This window comes from Lytechinus variegatus, chromosome 13 (assembly GCF_018143015.1).
Source record: "Lytechinus variegatus isolate NC3 chromosome 13, Lvar_3.0, whole genome shotgun sequence".
Taxonomy (NCBI): Eukaryota; Metazoa; Echinodermata; class Echinoidea; order Temnopleuroida; family Toxopneustidae; genus Lytechinus; species Lytechinus variegatus.
Window position 1 is genome coordinate 13,315,661 of NC_054752.1, and position 12,935 is coordinate 13,328,595.

Genomic DNA, 12,935 nt, shown 5'->3' on the forward strand with positions numbered 1-12,935 from the left:
GAAGGAGGAGGAGGAGAAAATGCAATGATTTACATTTTAATGCTCTGACAAGGAAGAAATTGAAAGAAGGATTGAAAAACTTAATTGAAAGGAAGCTATGTAGTGATGCTGTTGCAGCAGTTGTTGTTAGATGATATATCACAAGATGTCATTGGGGAGTCATTTCACAGGGAATGGTGAATGCTTATGGGTTGATGATAAACAGGATACAATGGGGATGTGTTCCACAGGGAGTGGTGAATGTTTATTTGATGATATATTTTACATGTAGGATGCATTGGGAAAGCAGTACATTATGAATGGTGAATGTTTTTTATAAGATTCATTTGGAAAGCATTACACAGGGAGTGGTGAATGCTTATGGGTTGATGATAAACAGGATACAATGGGGATGTATTCCACAGGGAGTGGGGAATGTTTATTTGATGATATATTTTACATGTAGGATGCATTGGGAAAGCAGTGCATTATGAATGGTGAATGTTTTTTATAAGATGCATTTGGAAAGCATTACACAGGGAGTGGCGGATGTTTTTAACATGATAATGAATGTGATATGCATTCCACTGGTGGTGAATGTTTAGTAGATGACAATGAACAGGTTGCATTGGGAAAGAATTACATGGGATACGGTGATATGTCACAAGATGCATTGGGAAAACATTACACAGTGAGTGGTGAATGTGTATTTGATGATATTTCGTCAGATGTTCTGGGGTAAGCATTCCACCGGGAGTGGTGAATGTTTATTAGATGACGATGAACAGTTGGAATGGGCAAGTATTATATGGGGATGGTGAATGTTTGTTTAGATGATAATAAAAAGGATGCACTCGGGACACATTCCACTGGGAGTGGTGAATGTTAGATATATCACAGGATGCATGTAATAGGGAAGCATTCCACCGGGAGTGGTGAATGTTTATTAGATGACGATGAACAGTTGGAATGGGCAAGTATTATATGGGGATGGTGAATGTTTGTTTAGATGATAATAAAAAGGATGCACTCGGGACACATTCCACTGGGAGTGGTGAATGTTAGATATATCACAGGATGCATGTAATAGGGAAGCATTACATGGGGAGTGGTAAATGTTTATTTTATGATAAACAGGCTGCATTGGGAAGCATTCCACTTGGAGTGGTGAATGTTTGATCAATCAATATTCCCAAAACCATAGCCAGTGAAATTCAGTTATTGCTTAAATGAGAACAGTATATATGGCTATTTATGACCTGTGCAAAATATTGAGTAAAAGTGCTCCATGAGGGTAATTTTGTGTCCAACCAACATTGGGCATTTTTATTCATCCATTGTGATGAAAATTAAAATGTAATTGCTGCTTATTTTTTAACCTTACTTGACAATATGCTTCCCGCATTGGGTAAAATACTGCCCCAAATTGGTTGGACACATAATTACCCTTGTGCTGGTTAGAATTTTACCCAATGCAATTGCTAGGCAATGTATTCTTTTACCAATTTTACCCTTTTCACTGAAAGGGATAAATATATTCTAGCTATGGCAATGGCAGGGGCATAGATTTGACAGTTCTGGGGCCCGTTGCAGAAAGAGTTGCGATCAATCGTTACTCTAAAAATCATGCGCAACTTGATTTTCAACCAATCAACAGCGCGCATTTGGGACTTGCGATTGATTTGTTGACTTGCGTTTAAATGCAACTCTTTCTGCAACGGACCCCAGTTGAGGATTAAGCTGTGCTTGTACCGATGTTGAAAGGAGTGAATGAGAGTTATATTTGATTGAAAGGATTAATTTTAACTAGACCAGTCCCCTGTAATAAAAAGCGTATCGATTGACCATGGAGCTTATCACATTACTCATTGCAATCAATTGTAGAAATCAGTTCTATGATCAATCGCTTCGCTGTTTTTCTCTTGATCTGGGGGTATTTCACAAAAAGTTAGGTGTGACTTAGTGAATGCGACACACAATCTTGTCTTCTTAGCATGATTTGACCAATTCGGTGATGCTTTTTGTACCACACGCAACTGGCACTTTCAGAGCGACTCTTCAATCTGAAATCTTTATGAAACACCCTCTAGGTGACCTATGTCAAAGATCATTTTGGGGCAATAAACTTTTACCTAACCTCTCGTTAGGTATTGCTCAAAGATTAAGTTGAAAATTATAACATATTTTATAAAACCTAGATATAATTTTATGAGTATACTTCAGGTCATTGCTCCAGGTCAATCAAATGTTATTTCAGATCACTTTGATGAAAATTTATGTATTTTAATTTTTTTTTTAATTCAAGTGATCAATATTAATGCAAAGTTATGTGATGACATGCTTATTGGATATGTATAACAATGATACAAAGTGAATGTTATGATACCATATCATCTCAAATCTTATTTGAGGTCATTGAACTTAATTTTTTACATTTTTTGTTCTCTTTTATTTTAAAATGTATTCATTTACACCAATTATATGAATGAAATTGCCAGCAAGAAAGTTGGATAAAAATTAGTATTTTGTCCTAATTTCGAAAATAAATGACCATATTCATTAATTTCCATATTTCTTGTGGAATTGAAGGGGGAGGGTTTGGGAGCTTTTGACTCAAAGGACCCACTAGAATTAGCTATGATATACTGTATGTACAAATTTTCCCCAACAAAGTATGCCTTAAGAGGATTTTGAGGAAATTTTGAGTGTTTGATTTATCTTTGTATTTAAATCAAGGGTGAAACTCCCCCTTAAGAATAGAAAATATTTCACATACATACTTTTAAACATTTTTTGTTTAAAATCTGATCCTAAACATGATGCAGGCGCGGATCCAGGAGGGGGCCGAGCCGGCCCCCGCCCCCCCTATTTTTTGACAACCTGCGGAAAAAAGTGTACTCTTTATCTTGATAGAAACTACGAAAAGCCGGAAGAAAAGTAATAAAGAGCTATCATACCCATGATGTGTAATTTACAGCCTCGTAACGGCCGGCCCGACCCTGAAAGGAAACAAGAAAAAGATGAGGGGAAGAATTGGATAATAGACTTTATATAAAAAATTTCGCTCGCGCATCGCGCTCGCATTGCCTGTGTAATGAATCCCATTCAAGAGGATTAAATGGCACTTTATATATCCAGTTCTGCATCAATTTGCACACAATATTTTAGCTCACACATCAAGCTTTCATTATTTTTTTTGATTTACACAAATTGTTACATCAACATTTCAGCTCGCGCTGCGCGCTCGCATTGTTTTATTTGTGAGATACCTATCCTCTTTTGAAATTCTTTCCAAAATTTATTAACTGTTTGAGACACACAAGCTTGTTCTTTAAATAAAAACGCGCTTAGACCGTCCAGTTTTCAGGTCGGAACATCACTCTCATTATTTAATTGATGATACTTGTATCCTCTTCATTAATCACTACAAACAGTCCTAATTGAGTCCCTTAATTTTCACGTTACTGTAATAAAATTTCGGCTCGCGCTTCGCGCTCGCATGCGGTTTAGTTGGATACTTATCTTTGTTCATGATTATAAAAACTGCTCAGAATCTTCAGTTCTAAGGACATAAAATATCAAAGAATTTTTTGCTCGCGCTTCGCGCTCGCATTACATATTAAGACCACATGAGATACCTTATCTTGTTTATAACAATAAAAACTAACATATACTTAAAACTTCAGTCTTTAGTTAGGACTACCCCCTGAAAAACCAACAAAAAATAGAATTATGGCGGCCAATCGAGAAAAATGTTGCTGAAAATATTTTTCGGCCCCAGCTATTGGCGAAAGCTGGATCCGCCCCTGTGATGACTCCACTTAACATATTTTAAATCCCCAAATTTCAGGTACATTAGAGGAGGTATACAATCAAGAAAATGGTTGATAGTTTGTGTAATTTGTGCATAAGATCTCTAATGTTTGTAAAAATCATAACCCAGAGTATGTACCAATATTGGATACATTTGAAAAATAGATGGTCTTTATTTATGAAGTAAAAGTGAAGTCAGAGACAAGAAACATATTCCTGTTTATTTATGTAGCACTGATTTGAGTGTGTAGTTCAAGTTCTCTTTGATTGGCCATTAGACATGAATGATGAATGAACAAATGAATTGATGGATGGATGAACGAATGGATAAATAAATGAATGGATGGATAGATGGATGGATCAATGAATGGATGAACAAATGAATAACTAAATTGATGGATGGATGAACGAATGAGATGATGGACGAATAGATGGGTGGATGGATAGATGAATGAATAGATGAATAAATGAATGGATGGATGGATGGATGAATGGATGATTGTAGGGATGGATGATTGGATGGATGGACAACTGGATGGATGGATGAATGGCTAGGTGAATATTACGTGAATAAATGGATGGATGGGTGAATGAATGACGATGTATGGGTCAATATGGAAATGGATGTATGCATGCATGGAATAATTACGCTAATGAATGGATGGGTGGGTGGATGAATGGATGGATGAATAAATAAATGGATGGATAAATGAATGGATGATCGTATGGATGGATGGATGGACAACCGGATGGATAGACGAATGAACGGATGGATGAAGGGATAGGTGAATGTTAGGTGAATGAATGGATGGACGGATGAATGACTGAATATATGGGTCGATATATAGATGGATGCATTGATGAATAGATCATGGATGGATGAATAAATGGATGGATGATGGATGGATAATTGGATGGACAAATGGAGTGATGAATGAATAACTTGGTGGATGGAGAGATGGATGGAGGGAGGGAGAGATGAATGGATGGATGGCTAAATGATTGTATGGGCTAATATAGACCTATAGATGGATGGATGAATGGATACATGCATGTAATGATTAATGAATGGATGGATGGATATAGATGGATGAATAAATGGATTGATGGATGATAAATGGATTGATGGATGCTGGATGGATCGATTGATCATGGATATGGATGGATAAGTGAGTAAATAGATGGATGGATTCCCAGGGCCATATTACTGAATATTGATCTTCATACAATTTAACCATTTAAAAATCTTTTTAAGATCACCCCTCTTTCATGCCAGATATAATTTTCTCTGATAATTGTCCGGATAATTGTTTACAATTAGGTATTTCTGAAGCATCACATACATGAAATCATAGATTTAATTGATTCAGACTTCATACACAAACATTTTAACTTGATTATTCAAAAGTAAACTTAGAACCCGGGGGGGGGGCCACTTACATTGACGAGTGGATACCATGCGCGACCAAAAAAACACGTAAAAAGGATGTCCTTTTCACGATAGGGCACGTTACGTACGTAACGTAAAAAGGGTGTCAAAAACACAAAAAAAATGAAAAAAGGGTATCTATTTCGCTAGGAAAATTACGTGTTTAGGGTCGAATTTGCGGGGATGATAAAACAAAATTAAAATGTTTTATAAAGGATGTCCTTTTTGCCCCAACACTACGTGTTTAGAGTCCTATTTGTGCGAGGTGTAGAAGGTGGGGTCGTACTAAACCAAATAAGGTAAAGCCGACAACCAAAGGACCCGTAACAATAAAACATTCCTGTACTTGTTTAGGGGTTCATTGGCAGGGAATATTTGCCAAGAGTATCGTTTTGTTTCCAATACTTGTTAAGGGTAGGGTTTCACACGCCAATACTTGTTAAGGGGTGCATTTTCAGAATATGGAAATTACGTGTTTAGGGTGCTTTTCGAGACCCCATGGTCGCGCATGGTATCCACTCGTGAATGGAAGTGGCCCCCCCCGGGACTTAGAATCAACCAGACTGTACACATTTTTTTAACAATTCATAAATAAAAAAGGGAATAGTATACAGATATGATGATCTTCTACTTTGCTTGTTCTAAAAATCTCTATGATTTTTTTAATAAAAATGCAAACAAGTTGAACATGTTTTTTCCATTTAAAATATCATTAAATCGAATTGATTTGAGGAAGAAATGATAAAAAAAGAAGCACAAAAACAAGTATAAACATCTTTTAAAGTTTTTTTTCCTTCTGAAATCGCGATCGATCACAGCAGCTGATATCGTCGCGATTACCGGTATTGCGGTATTGCGTAATTTTCCAGTTTGCCTCTGCACTGTGTGGTTACGTGACTCATCAAAATCTGAGCCTGTTCTCAGCCGAGCCCGAGGGACCACAAAAATCTACGGTACGGTAAGTTTCCTTTCAGAGATAGGTAAGTTAACAAACAATACATACATTGGTCTGTTTAATTAGCCTTTTAATAATTATTGAATAAGTCACCTCTCATGCTCTATTTTGCCGAGCCCCCCCCCTTCCAAGCCCAAGCCTCGACATAAATCATATTGGCTCACGCTCACGCCTCCATCGCCCGGCTCTGCTGGCCGGCGTGAAGCCGAGGAGCCCGTTCGACGGCCGACAGGCCGTGGCATCAGCAGAATCCCTGTAAAAATGAAAGGGGGGGGGGGGGGGAGGCATGTCGGCGCCAATTAATAGCCAGGCAGCTTCTAGAGAGTAAAAATCATTTACTAGTGTAAGGCCAAGGGGCTGCCATGGTAGGTTACTCTCATACGAAGCCAGGTCTTCCTTCTCAGACTCACAATTGACCCACACACGAACTTAACTTAGAAGCCAAAACCTGAAACTTTCACCCCCGAGATTTCTAACTTAGGCCTACTTTCCTTCTAAAAGATCTAGCCCTAAATCATGTACCGTACATGGGATAAAACTTCATTTCCGACATTTCTACGCTCTCTTGGTCATTTTTGAACAAGAATTCATTAAAAAAAATCGAGAAAAATATTGTGAAAAGACGGAAGAGACTTGCCCGATGTTTACGCCGCCATGTTTTCAACATTGTGCTTGTCTGATTTGTCTCTATTGATTCAAATCAACATTATTCTGAGGTGGACTTGACCTTTAAAGAAGATTCAAGTTGTATGAATAAGCGCACCCATGGGTTCATATCGTCTCGCGAGCGAAGGATTATCAGTCATACGCACGCGACACACCACTACACTTCGAAAATACAGTGGGCTTTTGCCCACATAAAATATTATGTATAAATAAATATTCCACATCCTGCTATGACACTTACCGAATCATTTAGATCCTTCCGTGACTTCTCCTTGAAGTTTCTTTCTAAAAATATGTATATTTTCTTGATCTTTAGTGAAGATTTTACGGAGATAGAAATCAGTCAGCGTTGATATCAATTTTCTCCTGAAGAGGGCGCGCGATTTATATTCATATCAAAGACACGACAAGGGAAAGAATAGGCACCTACACTATTTTACACGCATATCGACGCAAGGCATTACGCAAAGTCCGTGAAGTGTCCAATCTTTTCATTGTATAGACTTTGGTATACCGTATACGTATTATTGACGTTCGTCAAAGCTTGTACTGCTGGTTTCTTTCCAGGCACGTATATTATTTTCATTTTTTTTATCAGTCATCTTTTTAAATTAATGCAAATGAGTGTTATCATCACCAATAATAATCATTAATTATGTTTTTTGAAGGCATTTCATTAATTGGTGCCCATAATTAGTAAATTAATCATGAGGATTGCGCATTCAAAGAATTTAGATACAGTTATAAAATTACCGAGGAGCTGAATCAAGGTTGTGAAATTATTAGCGCCACCAACGGGCTTCCTTGTATTTCCGTGGAAGAGACAAGCGAAGTCACTTTCGAGGCCGAGGTAAGCAAAATGTGCTTTTTTTATCGGATTATTATTTTATTATTATTTTTATATTCAAGAAACTCTTGCTACTTACCGGCAAGAGCCCCGGTGCGTAGCGAGAAGGAGCTTCGGCAAATATTACTTCAGCAATGAAGCGATGTTTGCCGACTACTTCGAAATCCAGGGTCAAACACGGTCTATTGTACGAGGTTAGTACATACCGTACTAACCTCGTACAATGTGTGAGTGGAATAATAGGTGTAATGGAAACTGTCAGTGTAAAAAAATCAAGCATTTGCCCCAAAGAAAAAGAGAAAATAAGCAAAACATTGCCACCCTTATTTTGCCACACATGGAGATATAAGTGAGAACAAGGTTATAACATAACCTTGTTCATTGAATGAGTGGGGTGGGCAGGTCTTTTGGTCAATAACTTCAGTTTTTTTCAAAACTAGCGAGGCATTGTTAGGACGAGCTGAGTGAGAATTAAGGGGTCTGAAATTACTGAGTGACACAGAATTTGAATGATGACATTGATTGATGTGGCTGAAATTCAGGTTAAGGATCAATGAGATATTAGGAAATAATTCAGACAAAAGCTGAGGTGAAACCTTACTCTTCTTTTCTATTATTTTTTACTTATCGGGGGAAGGGGGGGGGGTATTCATAAGTTATTATTCAAATTGTATTTTTGTCTTTGCTTTGTACAATTTGTATGTTTTTATGGCCAAATAATTGATAATGAATTATGCTAAAATCACCAGTGCACTAGTGCCCCCATCTTTCAAGACTGCACACCTAATTTAACTGAAACAAAGGGAAGTTCATCCTGGAGAAATGTTTTTGTAAAATACCAGGATACCAGGTTTAGCGTTTATTGACACAAGTTTATGTACATGTTCCAAGCTTTTTACCATACCATTATCTGATTTGATTGTGACAGATCTCCAAGGCGACGTCATACCAGACTAATCCAATACGATGGCAGAAGCGAGTTTTTGTCCAGGAAATTCCAGCCTTGTACCCATCTGGGTTGACCATGGGTTATCAAGATGCTTCATGGAGACATTGGTGTCGTCCATCATGTTCTTTGTTGTTGTTGTACTTGGTGGGATCCAGGTAAGATGCAGGCTAGGGTGCAAAATTTAGGGCTGATTAGGCTCTACTATTTTCAGGGGCGTTAGATTTCATTTTTTTGGCTGAATTCAGCTATATTTGCTTTTGATAAATCAGCTTTAATTTTAGCTTTCATCTGGACAAAAGGATGGGAGCTCTTTCAGTTTCAGATTTTTTTTTACACTCTTCAGTTTTTACAGCCATTTCTATTTATGACCACTCACATCCCTCCACTTTGTGGATGAAACTATGTATTGGTTTTATTTCCAAAATGATTGTAGGGATTCTGTTCAAATTTTATTTTTGGAAATAATAATAATGATGTTCTGATGATGATGATGACAATAATAGTGCTACAGGTTGGCATAGTTCTTAATTGTAGGTTCTCAACTAAAATTGATCATGAATTTTTGATATTGATCACATTCCTTTAGGTTTTAATATTCTGGAAACGTGCCATGGATGTTGAGGTACGATTCCGCACCAACCCTTTCTGGTTTCGCCTCCAATTCTTCCTCACCATCACCATGATAATCCAGTACATCCTCCGCATCGTGATGTATGCCGTCCTCCACGAACCTCTCAGCGGTGACATTGAGCTTGGTACCTGTTTCTACCTAGCCTCCTACATCGTCTCCTTGCCTGTCATAGCCATTGAACGTACAAAGTTCCTAGCCAGCAGGGTACGTGGTCATGGATTCATCCTGCTGCTCTTCTGGTCTTTGGCATTCCTCAGTGAGAACCTGGCATTCGTATCCTGGGAAAGTCCCCACTACTGGTGGAAGTTGGAGACCGAGTTTCACCAGGCAATGTTTGGCCTCTGGGTGGTACGCTATGTCATCACGTTCTGTCTGTTTGCTCTTGGTCTCAGAGCACCAGGGCTGCCCAAGAAGAGCTACATGCTTATCATCAATGAGGACGGTCGAGAGCCAGTAAGTACCTCTGTCCTGTCCTACGGGTTCCATTATTTCATGACGTAAAGCAAATAATTACTGTTGGTGATTGTGAGGCAGTTTTAGTCTACAAATGTAGACCCACATCTGCAGTGTGTTCCTCGGCTGATTCAACGGGTCTGCATAGCAGACTATGTCTACTGAGGCTGCAGAAGTGGGGTGTTTGGATGTAAAATAATGACACCAAAAATGCCAGACTCGGGGGACAATTTAATCTGCTAGTCACGGGGCAATTTCCTGTTTACCGGCGGACCATTGAAATCAAGAAATGAACAAGAAATTCACAGAGTCAAAAACTTTGACAATCAACCCGTTCGTTATGAAATATTGGCAAAAAGATGAAATTTCAGGTTACTAGGCAAGGGGAAAATAATCAGACCATTTGAGATCAGTGAACTTAAAATGTTCTTATAAAATGAATGTGTTTTTGTGAAAATTTTATTAATCTTCGTTGTTGTCAAAGTCAATACTTCTGCTATAATGAATCATAATATGCAAGTGTTTCATGAGTTATCTTTTCTTTTTTTTCTTATTTGTATGTTATCTCTTCATCAGACCAACGAAATACCTGCTAATGACGCTGGAAACCCCTCAACATGGGCTAACGCATGGACCAAAGTGCGGATCGTGTGGCCCTATGTCTGGCCTAAAGGGAACGTTGTGATGCAGCTCAGGGTTCTCTTCTGCCTTCTCATCTTGGTGTCTGGAAGGGTTATCAATGTCTTTGTTCCAGTCTTGAATAAGAATATAGGTGAGAGTCATTTTTTCCTCTTTTCTAATGAAAGTGTAATTCGGGGAAATATTACTTTTTCATTTTCGGGGTTACTTTTCACTACCTACTGCCTTTTCCTTGCTCTTTCTGTGTGGGGGCGTCGTGGTCTAGTGGTTATGACTCTCGTCTTTCAATCTGAGGGGTGTGGGTTCGATTACCAGCCATGGTGTGTTTTCCTTCAGCAAGAAATTTACCCACATTGTGCTGCACTCAACCCAGGTGAGGTGAATGGGTACCCAGCAGGAAGAAATTCCTTGAATAGAGCGCCTGTAGGCAGCACGAATATAGCTGGGGTAATAATAATAACATTATTGTAATGCGCAGTTGATTATATACATATAGAAATTGCGCAATATAAATGTACAATTATTATTATTATTTAAAGTATTTTTGGGGCGAAATCACCCTGAGCCACCATGTAAAGGGGCATTTAACTCAGAAAATATGAATTTCCGACCACAGACCTACATCTATGATTATTTTCATTTATCCTTTCATGGAACAATCAGAAAGATGACTGTCATTTGATCTCTACTGCAAAAAAAAGAATGACTGAAAACATTCAAGAAATATTTTATTTCTCGGCAAATAGTGTGGTATGAATAGTGAAAGATTTATGAGAAGGAAATTATCCATCTTTTAATTGAGTGCATGTAGATATTAAAATATGGCATCCTGAATAAGAATGCATGTTTCATATGAGGAACATGGATTTTAAATTAGTGCTGCAGCCGAACCGCCGAACCGAACGGAAGTTCGCCGAACTTGGCACTTCCGAACCGAACCGAACTCAAAGGTCTGGTTCGGAAGTTCGGTAAAAAAAAGTATTTTTTTGGTATGCAATGCGTGAATGCGATGACTACATAGATTTAACTATAAAATTAACAAAATATATATTGGTTAGTGATTGTGCACAAAGAGAATTCCACTCAATATATTTTTAAAATCCACTATGATAGCTCCCATCTCGTCTTTGATTGAACTGTTATCAACTTAAGAATATTTTATTAACATAAATATATTTTTTCTTGATAAAATGAGGGGCATTTTGAAGCTAAACTCGGTATAAAAGTGTGGTGTATTTACGTATTGCCGTAATCGATCGTGATCGTAATCGGACCTAATCATTTTGTATTTAATAAAGAAAAAGAACCAGACATAAATTCATTCCTCGTAAATGACAAAGTATGACAGTTTCGGTCTTGTGTTTGATTAAATTTTTATCATTTTCAATTTTTTTTTTATAAACATGAATAGGCCTGGGAGTAAACATCGATTGATCGAATGGTTCGATTGGCATGCCGCCAATCACCAATCGATTAGCAAAATATACACTAATCGAATGTTCGGCAGATCCCGATTATGACGTTGGCATAACTCTAATACCCGAGTAATAATAATAAAATGACAAGAAAACAATGATGACAGCTGTTTTTTACAGGTTTAAAAATTATGTTACCGAGGTAATGTTTCAAAAATTATCAATGATTGTATCACATTCACAGTTACATACCAACATGATAGCGCTCCGAAAATGTTAATCCCACCCGACCTTGCCCTCATACACAAAATAAGTCATTGTGTGCGTGCACAATAATAAGTAAACACATAACCAGCTCACTTGAGCTGATTGGACCTTCGGATAGCCAATGAAACTGTGGGAAACAAAGAAGCGGAAGGCATGTGGTTCCCTTTATTATCAGGAAAGGTCATGACTTCAGAAATAAATTGACCCCTCCCCCATCTGTGTGTGTGTGCGTGTGAGGGAAAGAGAGAGGGAAGGATAGGGGGTGGGAGCCGGAGAATTTCTTTCATGTTTCAGAACAATGCAACATTTTCTATATCCCCCTCAACCAATGAAAACTACATTCCAACACGCGCCCGCCTTCACCAGTACTTTCTCGACTAGTCTCCAAAAATAGACCCAGTTATACATGTGGGTTCAAATGATAAAAAATCGTAATTTTGAAAGGTATTTCAAATGAAATATTTTTTTTTAATACATGTGTAGCATCATGGGCAGTGCCACAACTGGAGGCGGGGACATGGTGTGGGCAAGGGATGAAATTTTTCAAGTGAAATGCTCCACCTGGGCTCAGTCTCAAAGAATATACTTCATGAATGAGTTGTTTACATCTTTGGACTCGGCGGGGCTGATTCATTTATATGCAGGGGTGTGGCACTTGGAGGGATGCATGCATAATACCAGGGTACCAGTATTGATTTAGGAAAGATTTTCATTGGAACAATAAACTGAAAGATTTAATCTCATTTCATGAAGTTTCTTTTGATATAAAAAATCATGGAGAAGGGGGAAAAGGGCCTCATTTATGCTAAACATGTGACTTTGATGGAGATTTCTTCATGGGGGGGGGTGGGGTCACCATAAAGTACCGGTAGGTGAACTATTGTGACTTAAA

General features: G+C 38.1%; 1 protein-coding gene across 3 annotated transcripts in view; it reads left to right on the forward strand.

Moving 5' to 3' along the window:
* The first annotated feature begins 6,076 nt into the window (after nucleotides 1-6,076).
* The window catches only part of LOC121426223 (ATP-binding cassette sub-family B member 6, mitochondrial-like), a 29,580-nt gene continuing 22,721 nt past the window's right edge, over nucleotides 6,077-12,935 (forward strand). The window contains exons 1-4 of one of the 3 annotated variants that reach the window (XM_041622439.1): nucleotides 6,077-6,179; nucleotides 8,618-8,793; nucleotides 9,225-9,722; nucleotides 10,299-10,494. In XM_041622439.1, the coding sequence (XP_041478373.1) occupies nucleotides 8,656-8,793; nucleotides 9,225-9,722; nucleotides 10,299-10,494 (832 nt within the window). In that variant the 5' untranslated portion in view covers nucleotides 6,077-6,179; nucleotides 8,618-8,655. Of the gene's footprint in view, nucleotides 6,202-8,617; nucleotides 8,794-9,224; nucleotides 9,723-10,298; nucleotides 10,495-12,935 lie in introns of all 3 variants that reach the window. The other 2 variants (XM_041622442.1, XM_041622441.1) reach the window with 2 other exon arrangements.